The sequence below is a fragment of the Macaca fascicularis genome, chromosome 19 (assembly GCF_037993035.2).
Source record: "Macaca fascicularis isolate 582-1 chromosome 19, T2T-MFA8v1.1".
Lineage (NCBI taxonomy): Eukaryota > Metazoa > Chordata > Mammalia > Primates > Cercopithecidae > Macaca > Macaca fascicularis.
In genome coordinates, this window is record NC_088393.1 from 58,006,202 (window position 1) to 58,026,977 (window position 20,776).

General features: G+C 49.4%; 1 protein-coding gene and 1 long non-coding RNA gene across 3 annotated transcripts; one reads left to right on the top strand and one right to left on the bottom strand.

Annotated features, from left to right (window-relative positions):
* Positions 1-45: 45 nt before the first annotated feature.
* Positions 46-20,546, top strand: ZNF473 (zinc finger protein 473). 2 transcript variants are annotated; one of them, XM_005589983.4, is made up of 5 exons: positions 46-181; positions 4,820-5,019; positions 10,568-10,694; positions 13,115-13,204; positions 16,423-20,546. In XM_005589983.4, exons 2-5 carry the CDS (start codon positions 5,011-5,013, stop codon positions 18,810-18,812), a joined length of 2,616 nt encoding a protein of 871 aa, XP_005590040.3. In that variant the 5' UTR covers positions 46-181; positions 4,820-5,010; the 3' UTR covers positions 18,813-20,546. The 2 variants fall into 2 exon arrangements, with proteins under 2 accessions (XP_005590040.3, XP_005590041.3); XM_005589984.4 differs by having other exon boundaries at positions 4,942-5,019.
* LOC141409122 (uncharacterized) lies at positions 7,306-10,571 on the bottom strand. The gene is made up of 2 exons (XR_012427893.1): positions 10,341-10,571; positions 7,306-7,860 (listed from the first exon to the last, which is right to left on the bottom strand). It is a non-coding gene; the product is annotated as an uncharacterized lncRNA (long non-coding RNA).
* Positions 20,547-20,776: the final 230 nt, after the last annotated feature.

A 20,776-nucleotide genomic window follows, 5' to 3' on the forward strand; every position in this document is an offset into this window, starting at 1 on the left:
CCTCTGGGAAATAGAGTCTTGGCGCTGGCGCGGAGGATCCTGGGTGCAGCCGCTCAGAGAAGCTTCTCGCGCGCAGAAAGTTACTGCGAAGAGGCGCGTGTGCGAGGAGTTGAATCTCCCGATCTCCCGCTCCCTCGAGGCTGGGGTTGCGTCTGTTGACGCGGCCGATTACAATCCCGAGGTACGGACACGCTGGGGTTGAGGGACTTGGGGGCTCGGTCCTTCCTGAGAGGTGACGGAATGGAAGTGGGGGCGACTGCGGCAAAGGGTGCGTCGTCTTGGGCGGCGGTTGCCTGGGTGGAGGTGTGAACCGTCTTTCACAGTCTGTTAGGAAAACCGCTCAAGGGCCGGGCACAGTGGATCACTCCTGTAATCCCAGCACTTTGGGAAGCCTTGGCGGGGGATCACTTGCGGCCAGGAGTTCCTCGAGCCCCCTGTCTCTACTAAAAATACAAAAATTAGCTGAGCATGGTGGCGGGCGCCTGTAATCCCAGCCACTCGGGAGGCTGAGGCAGGAGAATCGCTTGAACCCGGGAGGCGGAGGTTGCAGTGAGCCGAGATCGCGCCTGGGTGACAGAGCGAGACTACGTCTTAAAAAAAAAAAGAAAGGAAGAAAAGCACCTTGGGAGGCCAAGGCGGGCGGATCGCTTGAGCCCAGGATTTCGAGGCTAGCCTGGGCCACATGGTGAAACCCTGTCTCTACAAAAAAAGAAAAAAATACAAAAATTAGCCGGGCTTGGTGGCGCGCGCCTGTAGTCGTAGCTAATTGGGAGACCGAGGTGGGAGGATTGTTTGAACCCGGGAGGCAGAGGTTGCAGTGAGCCGAGATGGCACCACTGCACTCCAGCCTGGGCGACAGAGCAAGACCCTGTCTCAAAAAGAAAAAGAAAAAAGAAAACCGCTAAAGGGGTTTCCAGCCCTCCCTGACGGCCCTGAGAGGAGTGATTCTGTTTTATTTTGGTTTTGGTTGGGGAAGGAGGGAAATGAGTTACCTGAAGTTGGCAGAATGAGTTACCTGAAGTTGGCGGATTTAGGCAGAATCTTGCTGGAGGATGGATGAGAGTTCTTGGGGAAGTTGAAGTACTTAACATTTTCAGTATTTGAGCACTTTCTGTGTGCCAGGCGCCCTGCTGGAGTCCCTTTTCCTCTCCTGATCCCTGCAGCAGCACTGACACATAAGTGCAGGTCCCCTTGGCAACAAGGCAATCTTGGGAATCAGAATTTTTCAAATTTTAGAAAGCTAATAGGGTGTGTATTTTATAATTAGTCAGCACCCCCCCACCCCGAGGAATCTGGGCCAGTTCTTGGTCATAAAATGTTTCTATGGGTCAAGGTGTGGATATTCACGCTTAGCAGAATATTAAGACCCTACATGGCCTGTGGCGATCCAGGTGAAGTTTTGCGGTCAGTTTATAAATCAAGTTCCGTTCTTTGGAGCATTTAAAGGACCGTGGATCTGTTGTATTTGTTCCATTTGGTACATGTGGAAACTGAGGCTTAGAGAAGGTAAATGATCTGGAAGGAGGTGCAAGACTCTCAGGCCCAAGGTTTTCAGCCCGATAATTGTTTGGCTTAAGTCACTCTGGGCTGGATGACCTTGGGCTCCACCTCTGGGCCCTCATTTCTTTCCTCCCAGGGCTAAGAGTATATGAGATGTGGACAGAATGTGATTTGGTAACTGCACACAGGGGTCTCAAGCTCAGCTGTCTGTGAGGGCCAGGCAGATAACATACAGGAAAGAAGAGAATTGGTCCAAGTGAGGCTGCGGGGCCTTGGAGAGCACTTGCCTCATATAAAGGGAGAGTTGTGTTTGTTTTTTGTTGTTGTTGTTCTTTGTTTGTTTGTTTTGGAGACAGAGTCTTGCTCTGTCACCCAGGCTGGAGTGCGGTCTCACTGGAACCTCCACCTCTCGGGTTGAAGCGATTCTCCTGCCTCAGCCTCCCAAGTAACTGGAATTACAGCCATGCACCACCACGGCTAATTTTAGTATTTTTGGTAGAGACGGAGGTTTCACCATGTTGACCAGGCTGGTCTCAGACTCCAGTTCAGGTGATCTGCCCACCTCGGCCTCCCAAAGTGCTGGGATTACAGGCATGAGCCACTGCACCCAGCCTCTTTTTAAACTTAAATTTATTTATTTATTTTTTTGGAGGCAGGATCTTTCTCTGTCACCCAGGCTGGAGTACAGTGGCACAATCATAGCTCACTGCAGCCTTGTGATCCTCCTACCTCAGCCTTCCAAGTAGCTGGGACTACAGGCATGTGGTACCACAACTTGCTTATTTTTAAATTTTTTTGTAGAAACAAGGTCTCGTTATGTTGCCCAGGCTGGTCTCGAACCCACTTCAGCCTCCCAAGGTGCTGGGATTATAAGCATCCCCCACTTGCCTAGCACTGGTCGGAGAGCTTTTTTTTTTTTTTTTTTTTTTTTTTTTTTTTTTTTTTTGAGACGGAGTCTGGCTCTGTGGCCCAGGCTGGAGTGCAGTGGCCGGACCTCAGCTCACTGCAAGCTCCGCCTCCCGGGTTTACGCCATTCTCCTGCCTCAGCCTCCCGAGTAGCTGGGACAACAGGCGCCGGCCACCTCGCCCGGCTAGTTTTTTTGTATTTTTTAGTAGAGACGGGGTTTCACCGTATTAGCCAGGATAGTCTCGATCTCCTGACCTCGTGATCCGCCCGTCTCGGCCTCCCAAAGTGCTGGGATTACAGGCTTGAGCCACCGTGCCCGGCCGGTCGGAGAGCTTTAAATGGGCTCCAGTGAACTAACTTCGTGGGATGTAGACCCAGTGTTGCCAAATCCTAGGGTGTTTCAGAAGTTGGAAACCTAATTTTTAGGTGAAATTTTCCAGTTTTCAAGTTTGAGACTAGTGAGCCATGCTTGAATTTTCTTTCAAAACATTCTGTCTGCCAACAAACATTATGGACCAAATATCTGTCAACTGAGTTATACTCATAGATTGAGGCTTAACCTCTGACATGTAAAAAAACTCATTGTTCAGTAGAATTAGCATTTATTGTAGGTCTACCATATTCCCATATCTGTAGTCTCAAAAATCTGGAAAACTCAGAACAAATTTTTTTTTTTCATAAATTTAGTATTCATGCCTTACCTGAACTACTACAGGGTATTTTTTTAAAATATAACTTTAAATTATTCTACCTAGAATGAATAATTATTCCTTTCTCTAGAAATGGTAAAGTGTTCAATTATGAAGTGCAGCCTGATCCACACTGTGCTGAGATTTTGTTTTGTATTGTTTCTGTTTTTGAGACCGAGTCTTGCTCTGTCGCCCAGGCTGGAGTGCAGTGGCACAATCTCGGCTCACTGCAAGCTCCACCTCTTGGGTTCACACCATTCTCTCACCTCAGCCTCCCAAGTAGCTGGGACTACAGGCGCCCGCCACCACACCTGGCTAATTTTGTTTTTGTATTTTTAGTAGGGATGGGGTTTCACCGTGTTTGTTAGCCAGGATGGTCTCAATCTGACTTCGTGATCCGCCCGCCTCAGCCTCCCAAAGTGCTGGAATTACAGGTGTGAGCCACCACGGCCAGCCCTGCACTGGGATTTTAATGAAATATGCCATATATATATGCCATATCACCTTTTTAAAATAAAAGTTGAATGTCAAAGCATATCTGGTGTTGGAGTTTGAAGAATTTGTGGACTTGTGTCATTGTTAAGTGATCCGTGCTGCTTTGTGCTTTCAGCACTCCGCAGATATATGCCACTTGGTCCAGGCAATGGATACAAATGGGTAAAGATGTCTGTGGTACGATGTTTTGCATATTATGGGTCATGAAAATAACTGGGTGCAGTGACTATGTTTTTTTTTTTTTTTTTTTTAAGACGGAGTCTTGCTCTGTCGCCCACGCTGCAGTGCAGCAGTGGCGCGACCTCGGGTCACTGCAAGCTCTGCCTCCTCTGCCTCCCGGGTTCACGCCATTCTCCTGCCTCAGCCTCCCAGGTAGCTGGGACTACAGGCGCCAGTCACCACGCCCGGCTAATTTTTTGTATTTTTAGTAGAGACGGGGTTTCACTGCGTTAGCGAGGATGGTCTCGATCTCCTGACCTGGTGATCCGCCTACCTCGGCCTCCCAAAGTGCTGGGATTACAGGCTTGAGCCACCGTGCCTGGCCAAGTTGAAATATTTCTGTTGTAGAGATAGCGGCCAGGTGCGGTGGCTCACACCTGTAATCCTAGCACTTTGAGTGGCCGACGAGGGTGGCTTACTTGAGGTCAAGAGTTTGAGAACAACCTGGGCAACAAGTGAGATCCTGTCCCTACAAAAAGTGAAAAAGATTAGCTGGATGTGGTGGCACATGCTTGTAGTCCCAGTTACTTGAGAGACTGAGGTTGGAGGATTGCTTAAGCCCAGGAGATTACAGCGGCAGTGAGCCAAGATTGTGCTGCTGTAGTACTCCAGCCTGGCAGCAGAGCAAGACCTTGTCTCCAAAAAAAAAAAAAAAAAAGGAACAGTTTTGGAGGCTGGTTTACGTGAACTCAGATTCTAGAGATGATAACCAGAAATCCCAGAAGCATTGTTCCATTGGTTCTTTAGACACCTTCATTCTGTCAACAACTGTAGGTGCTTTTACACCTACTGTTAAAGCACCTACTGTACACTAAGCGACACAGCAGTGAGCAAGACAGAAGTTCCCACTGCAGCCATAGACTTTCCTCACCAAATCTCCTAAACATGTTTTTACTGACTATGTTAGGTGCTAACAGTGGTGGCGAAGCTGTTCTGTAGGTTCTGAAGCACAGGGGAGATGTGGGGCTGGGGTAGCTTCAGTAAATACAGTTGTTGTTGTCCCCTGCAGGGAGACTCACATTGGGACTTGTCTTCCTCCTCCTGGACATTTTGGGGGCTCGGCAGCATGGACAGCGAGTCAGCCACGGGCGGAAGGGAGACTTTCTCACAGCTCCCTTGTGCTTCCCACAGCCCTGCCAGCCGGGAACACGGAGGGGAAGGAGGAGGAGCTTAAAAGAGGCTACTGAAGCCCAGTTGGCCATGACTGAGGTGAGTTGAATGTCACTCTGTCTTAATTGGTCACCCCCAAAGGCAGGAAAGTTGGCTTTCCTTTGTGGCCGAGGCGAGTTGAAGGCCGCTCTGTGTTAATCGGTCACCCCCAAAGGCAGGAAAGTTGGCCTGCCTTTGTTTTGGCCTCGCTGTCCCATGGTGGCTCCCAGGCGATCTTTTTTTTTTTTTTTTTTTTTTTGGAGTCTCACTGTGTCTCCCAGGCTGGAGTGCAGTGGCCAGATCTCAGCTCACTGCAAGCTCCGCCTCCCGGGTTCACGCCATTCTCCCGCCTCAGCCTCCCAAGTAGTTGGGACTACAGGCACCTGCCACCTCGCCCGGCTAGTTTTTTGTATTTTTAGTAGAGACGGGGTTTCACCGTGTTAGCCAGGATAGTCTCGATCTCCTGACCTCATGATCCACCCGCCTCGGCCTCCCAAAGTGCTGGGATTACAGGCTTGAGCCACCGCGCCCGGCCCCAGGCGATCTTTTTTAAAGGAAAGCTCACATGCTGTTCTTTTCTGCTTGTACTCTTCTGGGAACCCCTATTGCTTATAGGATAAATTCCAGGTTTTTCAGCCTTCCTGTGTGTTCTAGGTTCTACCCACCTTTGCACCATCTTCTCCCATTTCTCTAGATGACCAGTACTCCCTTTGGCCTAGTAGTAAAACTTGATTCTGTACTTTCCAGCAGCTTCCCTGCCTTTGCTCAGGTTGCGTCCTCTGCTGGAATCCCCTGCCCCTTTTCCATCTGGTAATGTCTCCACAGCCTTTAAGACCCGGCTCAGTTCCCCAACCCTTCCCTAGGCACTCAGCACTTTCCCACTCTGACCTTCCATAGCGCCCCCTGCTGCCTCCACTGTAGCACAGATCCACCTAGATATGGATGTTCCTGCCCATACCTGTCATCCCGACCAGACTAGATGCTCCTTGGGGACACGAACTGATGGGGATTCATCTCTGGGTCCCCAGGGCCCAGCACAGGCCAGGCACACAGGAAGCCTCATGAGGTATTAGGTGAATGTATGAATGAATCAATGAATGATGCATGAAACCATCTATCTGGTAAATATCTGTTCATCCTTAGTGATCCAACTTTAATGACCTCCCCTCCAGGAAGCTTTCCCTGACCTCAAGGCAATGGCCTCCCTCCTTCCTCTGGCCCACACAACCCTCGATACCTCCCTGTGCCACAGTCCTACCTCTCTCATGTCTCTTCATCAGACCATGAGCTCCATGAGGCCAGGAACCAGGTCTGACACACATCCGTGTCCCTAGTGCCCACAGTGTGGTCTGGCACACAGGGTAAATGGTTGCCACATATGTGCTCTGACCTTGTCACTTTCCTGTGGCTCCCCAGTGCCTCAGGCATCAAGTCCGCCCCTGTCTTCCCACCTCCTCCATCACTGAGACCAGGGGCCCTTGTCCAGCACAGTCTGGGAGTGTGAGGAAAGGAAGCCCCTCAAAGGTCCTCTGTGATCTGGCTCCTGCTGAAAAAACTGCTCGACTGGTACTCTTGACAGGATATAGACAGCAACAGTTTCTATTATAAGTGTCAGAAATCGACTTACGCAGTCAGGAGACTACTAATTATATAACCAAAAGTCCAGAGGTAGGGCTGTCATCATCTGCAAGTGTGATTGGGACTCAGTTTATTGTCCCCACCTTGAACCTCGCTTAGTATGGGTTCCATCGTTGATGAGCTCCTTCCCTTGTCCCAAAACAGCTATCAGGACCACGTGCTGCTTTGCCTCCTTCGACAAGTATTTACTCTGTGCCTGCCGTGTGTGGGCTTTGTTATAAGTCTGGACTAGGGAAACAGTTTAGGTGGTTGCTGTCCTCATGAAGCTCGCGTTGTTGCGAGTGACAGTGTATAAGCTTGCTAGGGCTGCTGTCACAAAGTACCACACACTGGGTGGCTGAAAACAACAGAAATGGATGGTCTCGCAGTCCTGGAGGCCAGAAGTCTGAGATCAGGGTGTTGGCAGGGCTGGATCCTTCTGAGGCTGCAAGCCAGGCCTCTCCCCTATCTTTTGGCAGTTTGCTGACCAGCTTCAGTGTTGCTTGGCCTAGAGAGGCATCACCCCAATCTCTGCCTTCACCTTCCCAGGATGTTCTCCTCGTATCTTCACATTGTTTTCCCTCAGCCTGTGTTTGTCTTTTTGTCCCCATTTCTCCTGTTTATAACAACTTCAGTCATGTTGGATTAGGACCCACCCTGGTGACCTCATCTCAGCTTGATCACCTCTGTAAAGACCCCATTTCCAAATAAGGGCAAATTCTGAGGTACTGGGGATTAGAACTTCATTGTATCTTTTTGGAGGGTTACAGTTCAACCCATACCACACAGTAAAATGCATGAAGTAAATCACAGAATGCAGGCAGTATTAACGATTATGGAAGAAAGGGATAGGGAGACCTGGGGTGGATTTGCTGTTTTATATAGAGGGGTCAGAGAAGGCCTCATGGAGAAGAGGCATTTAAGCAGAGAACTGAGGGACACAATCTTGACTGTAAGATGGGAGCTGGCAGGTGTGTTCGGGGAGCAGCAAGGAAGCAGGTGGGGCTGGAGCAGAGTGGATGTGCAGGAAAGGGGGAGAAGGTAAGCCCTGAGGGATAGCTGGGGCCTGATCTTTAGGGCCCTGGAGATCATTGTATGGCCTTTGTCTTTAAATGCGACGAATTCGGAGGCCATTGGAGTGTTTGGAGCAGAGGATGGACGGGATCTGTTGTAAGTAGAAACAGGATCCCCGTGGCTCGTCTACCCAATTCCTGCTTAGCATCACATTGGGACGACTGTTGCAGGATCTTGCTGCTGCTGTAACAAATCACACAAACCTGGGGGCTTAAAAACAACACAAATTTATTATTTCACAGCCTCTAGAACTATAGGAAATAAATTTCCTTTCTTTATAGATGACCCAGTTACAGCAACAGAAGATGGACTAATACACTGTGTGACTTGGAGAAAGTGGCTATTTGGGCCTTGATTTTGTTTTCTATAAATTGGGGATAATCCTGCCTCAGAAAGGAGTCAGGCAGTTTAGTGACTCACTGCACCTAAAGCATTGAACCATTGCCGGCATGCAGAACGCTCTTGGCCAAAGAAGGGCTTTTGCAGTCAGATGCCTGGAGGGTTGGGCTGGGCAGTGTGAGCCAGAGTGGAATTGCCCCCTTGTGGAGCTCTTGCTTTGTGCTAAGTACTGTGCAGTCACCTCCCAGCAGTATTTCAGTTGCTTCCTGTAGCAGCCCTGATGAGATGGGACTCATTGGTCCCATTTCACTAGGGGAGCAGGAATTGGGGCCACAAGAGACATGCAGCTTACTCGCCAGTAGTCACTCATAAGTGAAGGCAGTAGGGCCAAACCTCAAAGCCAAACAACTAAAGAGAGGTGGTTTTCATTCTTCCTTAAAATGTGCTGTGTGTGCACGTGCGCATATGTGCCTGTGCCCACGTTGATGGAGATTTGGAAGAGAGACAGCAGTCATGGTTTCACCTAGAGATGGGGTGTGTGGGGGCAGGCTTTCACGTTTTATCGTCGGTACTTCTTAAGTATTTGAATTTTTATCCTAAACACCCATTAACTGGCTAGGTACAGTGGCTCATGCCTGTAATCCCAACACTTGAGGAGGCAGGGGCAGGAGGATCGCTTGAGGCCAAGAGTTCTAGACCAGCCTGGGCAACATGGCAAGACTCCTACTCTACCAAACAAACAAACAAAAAATTAGCTGGGTCTGGTGGCACATGCCTATAGTTCTGGCTACTTGGAGGCTGAGGCAGGAGGATTGCTTGAGCCCAGGAGGTCGAGGCTATAATCGTGGCACTGCACTCCAGACTGGGCAACACTGTGAGACACTCTCTCTGTTTCTCTCTCTCTCTCTCTACATATACATAATATATATAATAAGTTATATATAAAATTTACAAATTACCAGATTTATAAATTACCATAATTTATAAATGATAGAAAGAAACCGATTCCTTATAGTGAAAACTAGCAAATAAAAGGAGAGTCAAGCATTTACCCTACCTGTCCTATATGAACTCTTCCACTGACTAGCCAAATAATAGAAAAATTTTTCTTTTTTTTAGGCAGGGTCTCACTGTCACCCAGGCTGGAGTGCAGTGATGCGATCACAGCTCACTGTAGCCTTGACTTCCTTGGGCTCCTGTGATACTCTCACCTCAGCCTCCTGAGTAGCTGGGACTACAGGTGCATATGTAAATTATAATATATAAATATATATAATTATATATGAAGTAAAATTATATAGAATACATATCTATATTATATATACATCATATGATGTATAAATATACACTATATACACGCACACATACACATAAATAATAATAAACACCTATTAACTAGGAAAGTTTTAAAATGAAAGATGGCATCACTAAAAGTTGGACAACCAGATAAGAGCCTTAGGTAGTCATGGGGCCTAAAGTGGACCTGGTACCACCTGTGAGTGGGTCTTTCCCCCAGAGGCTGTACTGACTCAGTCAGGCCTCTGCTCCCCTGACCAGCTCACAGGAAATGCGCAGCCAGAGGAGCAGCCAGGTGATACTGCATAGAAGCAGCTCGCCACATTCAGAACGTGGGATCTCAAATCAGGAGCATGGAGGATGAAGAAGGCACAGGGGTACAGCTGTAGATTTTACAACCTCAGAGCCACATCAGTTACATGCAGGGTATGGGCTCCCCTGGATTCTGATTGAGACAAGCTAGCTATAAAGACACACCACTAGGCTGGGCACGGTGTCTTATGCCTGTAATCCCAGCACTTTGGGAGGCTGAGACAGGCAGATCACGAGGTCAGGAGTTCGAGACTAGCCTTGCTCACATGGTGAAATCCTGTCTCTACTTAAAAATGCAAAATTAAAATTAGCTGGGCGTGGTGGTGTGCACCTGTAATCCCAGGAGGCTGAGGCAGGAGAATCGCTTGAACCCGAGAGGCAGAGGTTGCTGTGAGCCGAGATCGTGCCATTGCACTCCAGCCTGGGCAATGGAGTGAGACTTTGTCTCAAAAAAAAAAGAAGGGACACCACTGAGACGTCAGCCTAATCTGTATACAGATTTCGAATGTGGTCTAGGTGTTCTAACTAAGTAACTAAGGAGTTACTGCTCATACTGAAGTATTCACAGGTGAAATCAGATGACCCCTGGTGATGGGTTCATGGTTGTTAATTATATACATCTCTCTACTTGTATGTATGTTTGAAAATTTACAAAATAAAATCTTGAATGAACACTAAAAAAAAAGCAAAAGTGTGAAATAAATAAGATTTTTAGGACCAGACAGACCTGGGTTCCGTCTCACCTGTGTTAACCTTGGTTGACATTCTGTCCTCTGGTCAAGACTCCTTTTCTTTGCCTACAAAATACAGGGGTTTCCAGTCTCTTACGTCTCAAGATTCTTGTGAGGCTGAGGATGGGATGGTTTTTGCCAAAGGCCTGGCAGATTGAGGGCTGGGGGTGCCCTGAGTGAGCTGTTGGGCTCCTCCCTGACCCCAGCCTCTGAGTGACCAATAGTGTATTGTGTTTCAGGAATTTGTGACCCTCAAGGACGTCGGCATGGACTTCACCTTGGAAGATTGGGAGCAGCTCGGGCTGGAGCAGGGGGACGTGTTCTGGGACACAGCGTTGGACAACTGCCAGGACCTCCTTCTGCTGGGTGAGTGTTCCCTGTCCCCAGGGGCCTACTCACTGTCCTGCTTGGTGATCACCTGTGCTCTCCCCCAGCCACAGGGTGAAATCCTGGGCTCCTCTGAATCCGCATGACCTAGCCCAGCAGTTCTCAGCTGGCCAAGGAGACATTGGCAATGTGTGGAGACATTTTTGATTGTTACTTCTTGGGCCAGCAGCGTGCTGCTAACATCTAGCCGGTGGAACCCGGGGAGGCTGCCTCACATCCTGCTGTGCATAGGAGAGCCCCACAACCAAGAACTGGCCTATGCCAGTGTCAGTAGTGCTAAGCCTGGGAAACCCTGCTCTGGCCCCATCTGCCTCCCCAGCCTCGTCTTCACCACTTTCCTGCTTGTAGTCAGTCATTCTTCAAGCTGAGACTTCAGGGTCTTCCAGTTGCCCTCCCCTCTGCCTAAGTGGCTCTCAGGGCTTACCTTCTTCAATCTGACCTGGGACCCTGTGAGAACTCCGTATCTCCTCTCCTGCTCATCTTGGCCATCGCTCCATCACGTTCTAACTACCATTTTATCATCAGAGCGGGAGCCGTGTGAGGACAGGGGCGTGTCCCCAGTGTTTGGAACAAACAGTTCCTGCTCCAGGGCCCAGCGGACAGCTCTAAATTAATGGAACGATTGAGTAGCAGCTCTTCGGACTTGCTCGTTCAATCCTCCAGTCACCCCACGAGGAAGCTGGGTTGTCCCTCTTGTGCTGAATGGTCTGAAACTGAGGTTGAAAGAGAGGCAGTCACCTTCCCAGCTGTGCCAGTGTCCCCAGGACACCCACAGCTCCAGTGATTGACTAGGATTCCCAGGACTCAGCCTGTGGTCAGACTCATGGCTAAGACTGACTACAGTGAAAAGAGTCAGAGCAGTCAGCAAAGGGAGGAGGTACATGGGGCAAAGTCCAAGGGAGCCAGGCACAAACTTCCAGAATTCTCTCTCAGGGGAGTCACATGGGACATGCTTAATTCCCCAGCAATATTGTAGAATGTGATATCTTGTGTGAATGCTGTCCACCAGGGAAGCTCATCAGAGACCCAGGGCCAGGGTTTTTACTGGGGTCTGGTCACGTGGTCCCCTTTGCCTGGCACATACCAAAACTGCAGACTCCCAGGAGGAAAGCAGGTGTAAGCCACAGTGTTTGCAGAGTTTAGGTCCAGGGAGCGTGTCTCTCCCGTTCTGGAGACATGGGGCACCTGCCTGAAATCCAGCCTTGCCAGCAGACCTTTCCCAGGAGAGCAGCCAGCCTGCTGTGTCGCCCTCTTCTGCACACCAGTGTCACACAATGAGAGAGCAGCAGGGCCCAGACTCCAGCTAAGGTCTGTGCAGCCCCAAGGCCACATCACCCCAGCTCCCCATCAGTGTCACCTCATTAGCTCATTTTGCCTCTCTGTTGCCTCAGTTCTTTCTTTTTGAAGAACCAGGAAAATAATTTACTTCAAAAGATGCAAGCAGTAAAAGATAACACACTGTGGAAACTGTCATTTGATAGAATCTCATCACATTGGGGCAGACTTTCTCCAGACTGACCAGTGTGTGCTAAGAAGCATGTAATGAGAGGTCCTACCTCAGTGTCGTTTTGAATTTTTAAACTACAGCCCACAGTAAGAAGTGTGTTTACCTCGACTGCCCCTTCGCCCATTTGCGTGTATGTATGAGTAGTGTATCCGTGTCCTATTGCTGCTGTTACACATAGCACAAACGCAGTGGCTTCCACCAGCACGCTTGTATTATGTTACAGTCCTGGAGGCCAGGAGTTCCAAATGCATGTGGCTGGGCTGGAGGCGAGGTGTTGGCAGGGCCATGTTCCTTCTGGAGGCTCCAGCACATGCAGTCCTCTCCTGGCCCGTTGCCAGCTTCTGGAGGTCACCTGTATTGCTTGACTCATGGCCTCTCAGTCTTCAAAGCCAGCAGTGGCGTTTTCTCCGCTGTAGCCTGTATCCCTCCTGGATGGTGACTCTGGTCCCTTACTTGGGGAAGCTTGTGGAGGGTAGGGCTCAGGACTGCTTGGACCCTGGGACCCTGACATCTTCTGTCCTTGGCCCATGGAGGCCTCAGGCGTTGTGTGGCCCATGGCTCAGTGAGTGAATCATGAATGGCTAAGGAAGTGCGTGCCTCTCCACCTGGCAGATTCTGCCCATTAAAGAGCTGTCACAAGTCCTTTGTGTCCCCAGCCCCAGCTGTCACAGCTTTGATCACCCTGGATTGTGATTGTTTGGCTCCCTCTCTATCACTGGACTGGGAACCCTACAGGACAGGCATCCCCAGAGGCGCCCAGGCAGCACCTGGCCCACAGGAACCATGTGCAGGATAAAGCATAGAAAAGTCAGGAGAGCCAGGAGGTTCTCACTGAGTGTCTGGATGACCCTCCATGTCCTGGTTAGATGACAATGCTGTTCTCTCCCTGCAGACCCCCCAAGACCCAACCTGACCTCCCACCCAGATGGCGGTGAAGATCTGGAGCCTCTGCCAGGAGGAAGCCCAGAAGCAACGGGCCCTGGTGAGTGGATGGAGAGGGGCCCCCTGTGTACCTTCTGTCCTCCAGACCTCCATCCTGGGGCTGCCGCCAGCTCTCCCACAGGTCTACCCAGACATTACAACGCTCAGCTTCAGGACTTCACTCGCCACTCGCTGGCTTCCACCCCCTCATCCTGGGAGCTGGGGGCGATCCGGACATTTTTATAGTCCCTCACTCTGGTGTCTCTCCACCTTGCCCTTCAGCACAGGGCTATCCTGGTGCCTCTCCGCAGCTCCTCCTCTTCCTTCCAGACTCAACAAGGAGACGCCCTCCACTCTCTGAGTTGGTCTCTACTTTCCTGCCTTGTGCTCCCTGGGTGTGTTGACCCTCATTCTACTTCTTTTACCTCCTTTCCTTCAGGTCCATTTTTCCTTCCTATCCCTGGGGCACAGCAAATGGCCACATTAGGGAGTAACTTAAGCCTAGGCCTGAATGCTGCCGAGAGCATCTGCCCTGCCATCTCCCAAGCCAGGGTTCCTCCAGGTGGATCAGGTTAGGTGGTGAGGATTCCTGGGGTGTTACCCATGGTAGAGACATCCCCAGTAGGAGAAAGCAGAGGCAGCTGCCTCGCCTGGCATGGGAGGCTTCTCTCCTTGTTTCTTTATCTGCATGAGAAGCAGGGCCCCGAGCCAGAGACCACAGGAGTCTCAGGCTGTACCCAACCCAGTCAGTCTGTAGCTCCCTTCTTGGCTTACCACACTCAAGCTCGTGTACATGAGGCCTCTGCAGCCTCCTGTTCAGCACATCAGTGTCCCTCGTAGGTGACTAACCCATGCACAGGCTCTCACAACCTCTGCTTTCTGTTTCTGTCACCTCAGCATAGTGGCTGTTTCCAAGCATGGGTAGCCGTGCCTTTACTAACAAATGTACCTCCATATCCTCTAGTAGTGACACTCGAGTTGCAGTTACCACGTAAGCGTCTTTCCCCTTTAACGGTGTGCCTCTCTTGGAAGCAGGGCTTAGCTGATTCACCCTGTATTCCCAGCTCCTGACATCATGCTTGGCACATAAGGGGTGCCTATTACATGTCTGTCGGTGCATTTGAGGCAGGGGGAACAACATGAGCACCGGTGTGGTGAGGAGAGTGAGCTGGATATCTGGGAGAGATGAGCAGAGGCAGAGGTGACAATTCAGAACAAGGTGTGATTTCAGAAGGCTTTCATTTGCAAGTTTTAATTCCAGGTGGAGAGACTTAAGCAGTCTCATAGATACTCAGATGGTGAGCCAAGAACTGCAGAAGGGACAGGATGGAAAAGGTATGATGATGGAGGAGAGGAGAGATGGGGAGACTGGAGAGCATACAGCAGAGCAGTGACATTCATGTTTTGTGAAGGATCCCAGAGAGCATACAGCTTGGTAGTTAAGAATATGGGGGCCAGGCATGGTGGCTCATACCTGTAATCCCAGCACTTTGGGAGGGCAAGGCAGGCAGATCACTTGAGGTCAGGAGTTCGAGACCAGACTGACCAACATGCTGAAACTCCGTCTCTACTAAAAATACAAAAATTAGCTGGGCGTGGTAGTAGGCGCCTGCAGTCCCAGCTACTCAGGAGGCTGAGGCAGGAGAATCACTTGAACCCGGGAGGCAGAGGTTGCATTGAGCTGAGATTGTGCAGCACTTTAGCCTGGGCAACAGAGCAAGACTCAATCTCCAAAAAAAAAAAAAAAAAGATATATATATGGGGTCAGAGGGGTTCAAATCCTCATTCTGCTGCTCACTTAGCTTTAAGAAGCAGAAACGTGCCTACCTTATGGGAGGTTGTCGAGTGTAAGAGAGTGCCTGAGGCACTCCTGCCTGTGAGTAAGCATGCCATGAATGGGTTTTACTGTCTGTGAATCTGTCCCGTGGCTGCCGCTGTGGCAGTGGATGGATGAGCAGTGGAAGGTCCCCGTTAAAGAGCTTACCTTCTGGTAAGGGTCAGGGGTCAGACCCTTTCATAACTTGTCAAGGTGGAGGATGGTAAGTGCTCAGCTGTTTTTCAGAGAATATAGGGCAGGGGACTTAAAGCAGAATGGGGATGGGGTTGTCAGGGAAGCCTTTCAGAGGAGGGTGATACTCAAGCTGGGTATTAAAAGACTTAGAGGAGTTAGCCCAGGAAGTGCCATCCAGCATGAGGGACCATTAAAAGCACAGAGGAGAAAGTCTGGTAGATTTAGGGAACCGCAAGAGTTCTATGAGGTCAGCACAAAGAGCGCTGGGCTGATACACTCATTTCTCTTCTCCAGGCAGGAAGCCCTGGAAGGGTTTAATCAGAGGAGTGATATAGTCAGATCCATTTTTTTTTTTTTTTTTTTTTTTTTTTTTTGAGACGGAGTCTCGCTGTGTCTCCCAGGCTGGAGTGCAGTGGCGTGATCTCGGCTCACTGCAAGCTCCGCCTCCCGGGTTCACGCCATTCTCCCGCCTCAGCCTCCCAAGTAGCTGGGACTACAGGCGCCCACCACCACGCCCGGCTAGTTTTTTGTGTTTTTAGTAGAGACGGGGTTTCACCATGTTAGCCAGGATAGTCTCGATCTCCTGACCTCGTGATCCACCCGCCTCGGCCTCCCAAAGTGCTGGGATTACAGGCTTGAGCCACCGCGCCCGGCCCAGATCCATTTATTAAAAAACCCTTTAGGGCTAGCGTGGAAGACTGGAGAGAGAGACAGACAGACAGAGACAGGAGACCAGTGAGCAGCCTGGTGTCAGATGGAGTCAGTGATAAAGAGAGGAGAGGAAGGGAGTTGAGACATTTCGATAGAGACCAAATGAAAATAGTGCCAAGTTGAGGGAGAGGTAGGGAGGAGGTTGACTCCTAGGATTCTAGCATGGAGAACTGGATGGATGGTGGAGTGAGGGGAGTGGGGTGTTGTCTGGTATAGAGGATGCAGGATATGGGGAGGAAGATTTTGGTGACAGTGCAGGATAGAGTGGAGAGTAGAAGCAGGTGAGTCCAGGCGACTTTTTAGGGAACTTGGTCAGTCACCTAGGTGTGAAGGTAATGGTCGGATCTCCCTCCTTGTTGAACCCCTATGGTTTCCCAGCTCCCCTGTTGACCCTCCTGGGAATGGGCTCTCTCTGTTTTCTGTGATGCTAGTTCCACATGGGTCACCCCTTTGGGTCCCTTAATGGATAGGCTGGACTCAAGATCCATCACCCCTACTTGCTCTTGTCTGTGTTCTCACCCTTGGTGAACAGGAGACATTTGCACTTATTCTTTCAGATGCGACTGAGACCAAGAACTCTCCTCTGATGGAGGATTTCTTGGAAGAAGGATTCTCCCAGGAGATTATAGAGATGTTATCCAAGGATGGCTTCTGGAACTCCAATTTCGGAGAAGCCTGTGTAGAGGACACCTGGTTAGATGGTTTGCTAGGCGATCCAGAAAGTCTTCTGAGGTCTGATGTTGCCACCAATGGGGAAGGTCCCACGGAATGCAAGAGTTATGAATTAAAGAGAGGCCTCAGTCCTGTGTCCACCCTTTCCACGGGAGAAGATTCCATGATACATAATGTTTCTGAAAAGACCCTCACACCAGCTGAGTCTAAGGAATATAGGGGTGCGTTTGACTCCTACTCGGACCACAGCCAGCAGGATTCTGTTCAGGAAGGGGAGAAACCATATAAATGTAGTGAATGTGGGAAAAGCTTCAGTGGGAGTTACCATCTTACCCAGCACTGGATTACTCATACTGGGGAGAAACCCACTGTCCATCAAGAGTGTGAGCAAGGTTTTGACCAGAATGCTTCCTTTTCTGTGTATCCGAAAACTCACACGGGCTACAAATTCTATGTATGTAATGAATATGGGACAACTTTTAGTCAGAGTACAAACCTGTGGCATCAGAAAACTCACACTGGAGAAAAACCATGTAAGAGTCAATACAGTGACCACCCACCCAGTCATGACACACAGCCTGGTGAGCATCAGAAAACTCACACAGATAGTAAGTCCTACAACTGTAACGAATGCGGCAAGGCTTTCACCCGGATCTTTCATCTTATTCGGCACCAGAAGACCCACACTCGGAAACGCTATGAATGTTCCAAGTGCCAGGCGACCTTCAGCTTGAGAAAACACCTCATCCAACATCAGAAAACTCACACTGCAAAAACTACCTCTGAGTGTCGGGAGTGCGGGAAGACTTTTCGGCAGAGTTCGCTGCTCATTGAACACCAGGCCCTTCATACTGGAGAGAAGCCTTATAAGTGTAACGAATGTGGGAAATCCTTCAGCCATAACTCTACCCTAAAGATCCATCAGAGGGTTCACAGTGGAGAGAAGCCTTACAAATGCAGTGAGTGTGGGAAGGCCTTCCGCCGGCACACTCACCTTAATGAACATCGGCGAATTCATACAGGCTACAGACCCCACAAATGTCAGGCATGCATCAAGAGTTTCAGCCGGCCCTCACATCTGATGCGACATCAGGCCATTCACACTGCAGAAAAGCCCTATCGCTGTGCTGAATGCAAGGAGACTTTCAGCGATAACAGTCACCTTGTGCAACACCAGAAAATGCACACTGTCAAAACCCCGTATGAATGCCAGGAGTGCGGAGAACGCTTCATCTGCAGCTCAACGCTGAAGTGCCACCAGAGTGTTCACACAAGAGAAAAACAAGGATTTGTTGTGAGTGGGAAGATCTTGGATCAGAACCCACAACAGAAAGAGAAGTGCTTTAAGTGTAACCAATGTGAGAAAACCTTTAGCTGCGGCAAATACCTAACTCAGCATGAGAGGATTCACACCAGCGGGGTGAAGCCCTTTGAGTGTGACCAGTGTGGGAGAGCCTTTGGCCAAAGTACTCAGCTCATTCACCATCAAAGAATCCACTCTAGAGTGAGGCTGTATAAATGGGGTGAGCAAGGGAAAGCCATCAGCAGTGCCTCCCTTCTCAAACTTCAGTCCTCCCACACAAAGGAGCACCCTTTTAAATGTAACGAATGCGGAAAGACCTTCAGCCAAAGTACACACCTCTCAAAACATCAGTTAATTCATGCTGGAGGGAATCCCTTTAAATGTAGTAAGTGTGACAGAGTCTTCACCCAGCGAAACTACCTTGTTCAGCATGAGCGAACTCATGCCAGAAAGAAGCCCTTGGTGTGTAATGAATGCGGGAAAACGTTCCGTCAGAGCTCGTGCCTTTCTAAGCATCAGAGAATTCACTCAGGTGAGAAGCCCTATGTATGTGACTACTGCGGGAAGGCCTTCGGCCTGAGTGCGGAGCTTGTCCGCCACCAGAGAATTCACACTGGAGAAAAGCCTTATGTTTGTCAGGAGTGCGGGAAAGCCTTCACCCAGAGCTCATGCCTTTCTATTCACCGGAGAGTTCACACTGGGGAGAAGCCCTACATATGTGGTGAATGTGGGAAAGCCTTTGCCCAGAAAGCAAATCTAACACAGCACCAGAGAATTCACACTGGCGAGAAGCCTTACTCCTGTAATGTGTGTGGCAAAGCTTTTGGCCTCAGTGCCCATCTCAACCAGCATCTGAGAGTTCACACCCAGGAGACACTTTATCAGTGTCAACGTTGCCAGAAAGCCTTTCGGTGCCACTCGAGCCTCACCCGCCATCAGCGTGTACACAACAAGCAGCAATACTACCTGTAGCCATTGGGTGGCAGCAGAGTCCCAGAATATGAGACTTCATCCGATGTGGAAAGTTGGAAACCATCCATCCTATTGCAAGTTTCTCTCCAAATAAATACATCTAAAGATTGATTAGAAAGTTTGTGAACATGTTTCATTACAACAGTGAAAACACAAAAATGGAGAAGCTGTACAACGTCAGGATACAGAGGTAGGCTCTGGAGCCAGTCTACCTGAGTTAAGTTCCACCTCTGCCATCTACTACCTAAGTGACCTTGGGAAAGTCAGAAAAATCTCTCAGGGCCTCGGTGTCCTCATCTGTAAAATGGGCATCACCTACCTCAGAGGGCTTTTCTGAGGATTAAATACATAAATGTGGAGCACTTAGAACTGATGGCCAGCACATGAGGACTCACCAAGTGTAAGCCACAAATACACATCAGCCATAGCACAAATATACTCGTGTTATAAGAAAGGAATTAGTAATCTCTCTGTGTTTACTGTAGTTAATGTTCTTACAATGTATCGCTTTTAAGTTTTCCTTTTTTAAAGTTTTTCTCCAGCACCTTACTCTTCTTAAATGCCTGGCCTTTTTTGTCCCTTTCTCTCTCTTTCCTGTTTTTTTTTTTTTTTTCTTAACCCCCAGAAAGCCAAAAAGAACATGTAAACTCCTAACCTCAACTAGCTACAACCTTCCACTCCTAACCTCCCAAGCGTCTCACTCAGAGAGGACTCCCTATCCCACAAACACATGCTTCCTCTTCCCATGACCTTCCTCCGTTTAACAGTGTTGGCTATGCAGTAAGACACCCAATTTGTCATGGGAGTTGACACCAAAACACAGCTGGATTCATTCAGGAAAGCTGTGTTGATCAAGGTGTTAACCGCATATGAAACAACCCATATGGAAGACATGCTTGGGGGTCAAACCTGTGGTGTGTGGAAGTGACCGCTGGGATGTCATCATTCACTATTTATCCAAGACAGCTGCTCACCAGGCAATTTGCTAGGCTCGGGGGCGGGTGGTATCAATACACTATGCACTGCTACTACTCTGAAGCTTCTGGAATCAGAGAAATGAATGAACCCATTTTCATAGACGATTGCTGTTAGTTGACAAGTGACATCTTAAAAATGCCCCATTCCCTCATGTCACAGGGAGTTCTGGGATCACCAGGGAGTGTTGGAGAGTCCAGTGAGATGGAGCCACACAACCAGTTCCCTCCTGACAGTGTCTTGTCAGCTCTGGGCGTCTGTGCCCTACCACTAAGTGGCTCAGTCACATTTGCTGACACAGTAGTCTTATGAAAAGCACTGGCCACATACTTTCAATGCCTTTCAGATTTTAGGTGCTTCAAATGGTTAGGGGGTAAGTGCTCTGTACCCTTGGGCTCTTCAAGTCTTGCACCTGGAGTTCTGCTGGTTAAGTTTGTTAAACTTAGTTGAAACTGGGAACCTGTTGGCTAACCATTGGGCCCTTATGCTGTTTTTCAAATGGCTGCAACATTTAACTTCTTGCACATGGTTCCCGTCCTCTGGAGCTCTGTCTTGTCTGGGAGATGGGCATGTTACATACCAAAAGAGTGGACAAAGTGTTGCATGGCTGGAATACAATGGGGACTCTGGAAAACTGGCAGCCATTGGGGGTGAGGGACAGTCTATAAATCAGTCACCTGTGTTGCTGCAGGCCATGGTAGAAACGCCCTTCATGTGTGCATATTTGTTGGTTCTCTGATTAAAGTTTTGAATCTAAAAGCATTGATTCCTTCTCTCAGCCTGCTGCCATGCAGCCACACATCAGTCCCTGCCTGCCAGGCCTCACGTCTTTGTGGGGGAGGGCTTCTGATGGTGATCATTGGCCAGTAAGAAACAGCTCAGTCTGTTTTCCTGCTGTCTGGGCGGGGCATGCGCCACTGAGGAGGCACACAAGTTCACCTGGTCCTCAGATGCATCATCAAACAACACTTCAGTCTGTGTGTGAGCCT

Bases quoted from the DNA above. Each gene is read 5' to 3' on its own strand.
- ZNF473 (XM_005589983.4), top strand. The intron at 10,695-13,114 runs GTGAGTGTTCCC...CTCTCCCTGCAG, and splicing joins CCAGGACCTCCTTCTGCTGG to ACCCCCCAAGACCCAACCTG. The intron at 13,205-16,422 runs GTGAGTGGATGG...TTATTCTTTCAG, and splicing joins CCCAGAAGCAACGGGCCCTG to ATGCGACTGAGACCAAGAAC.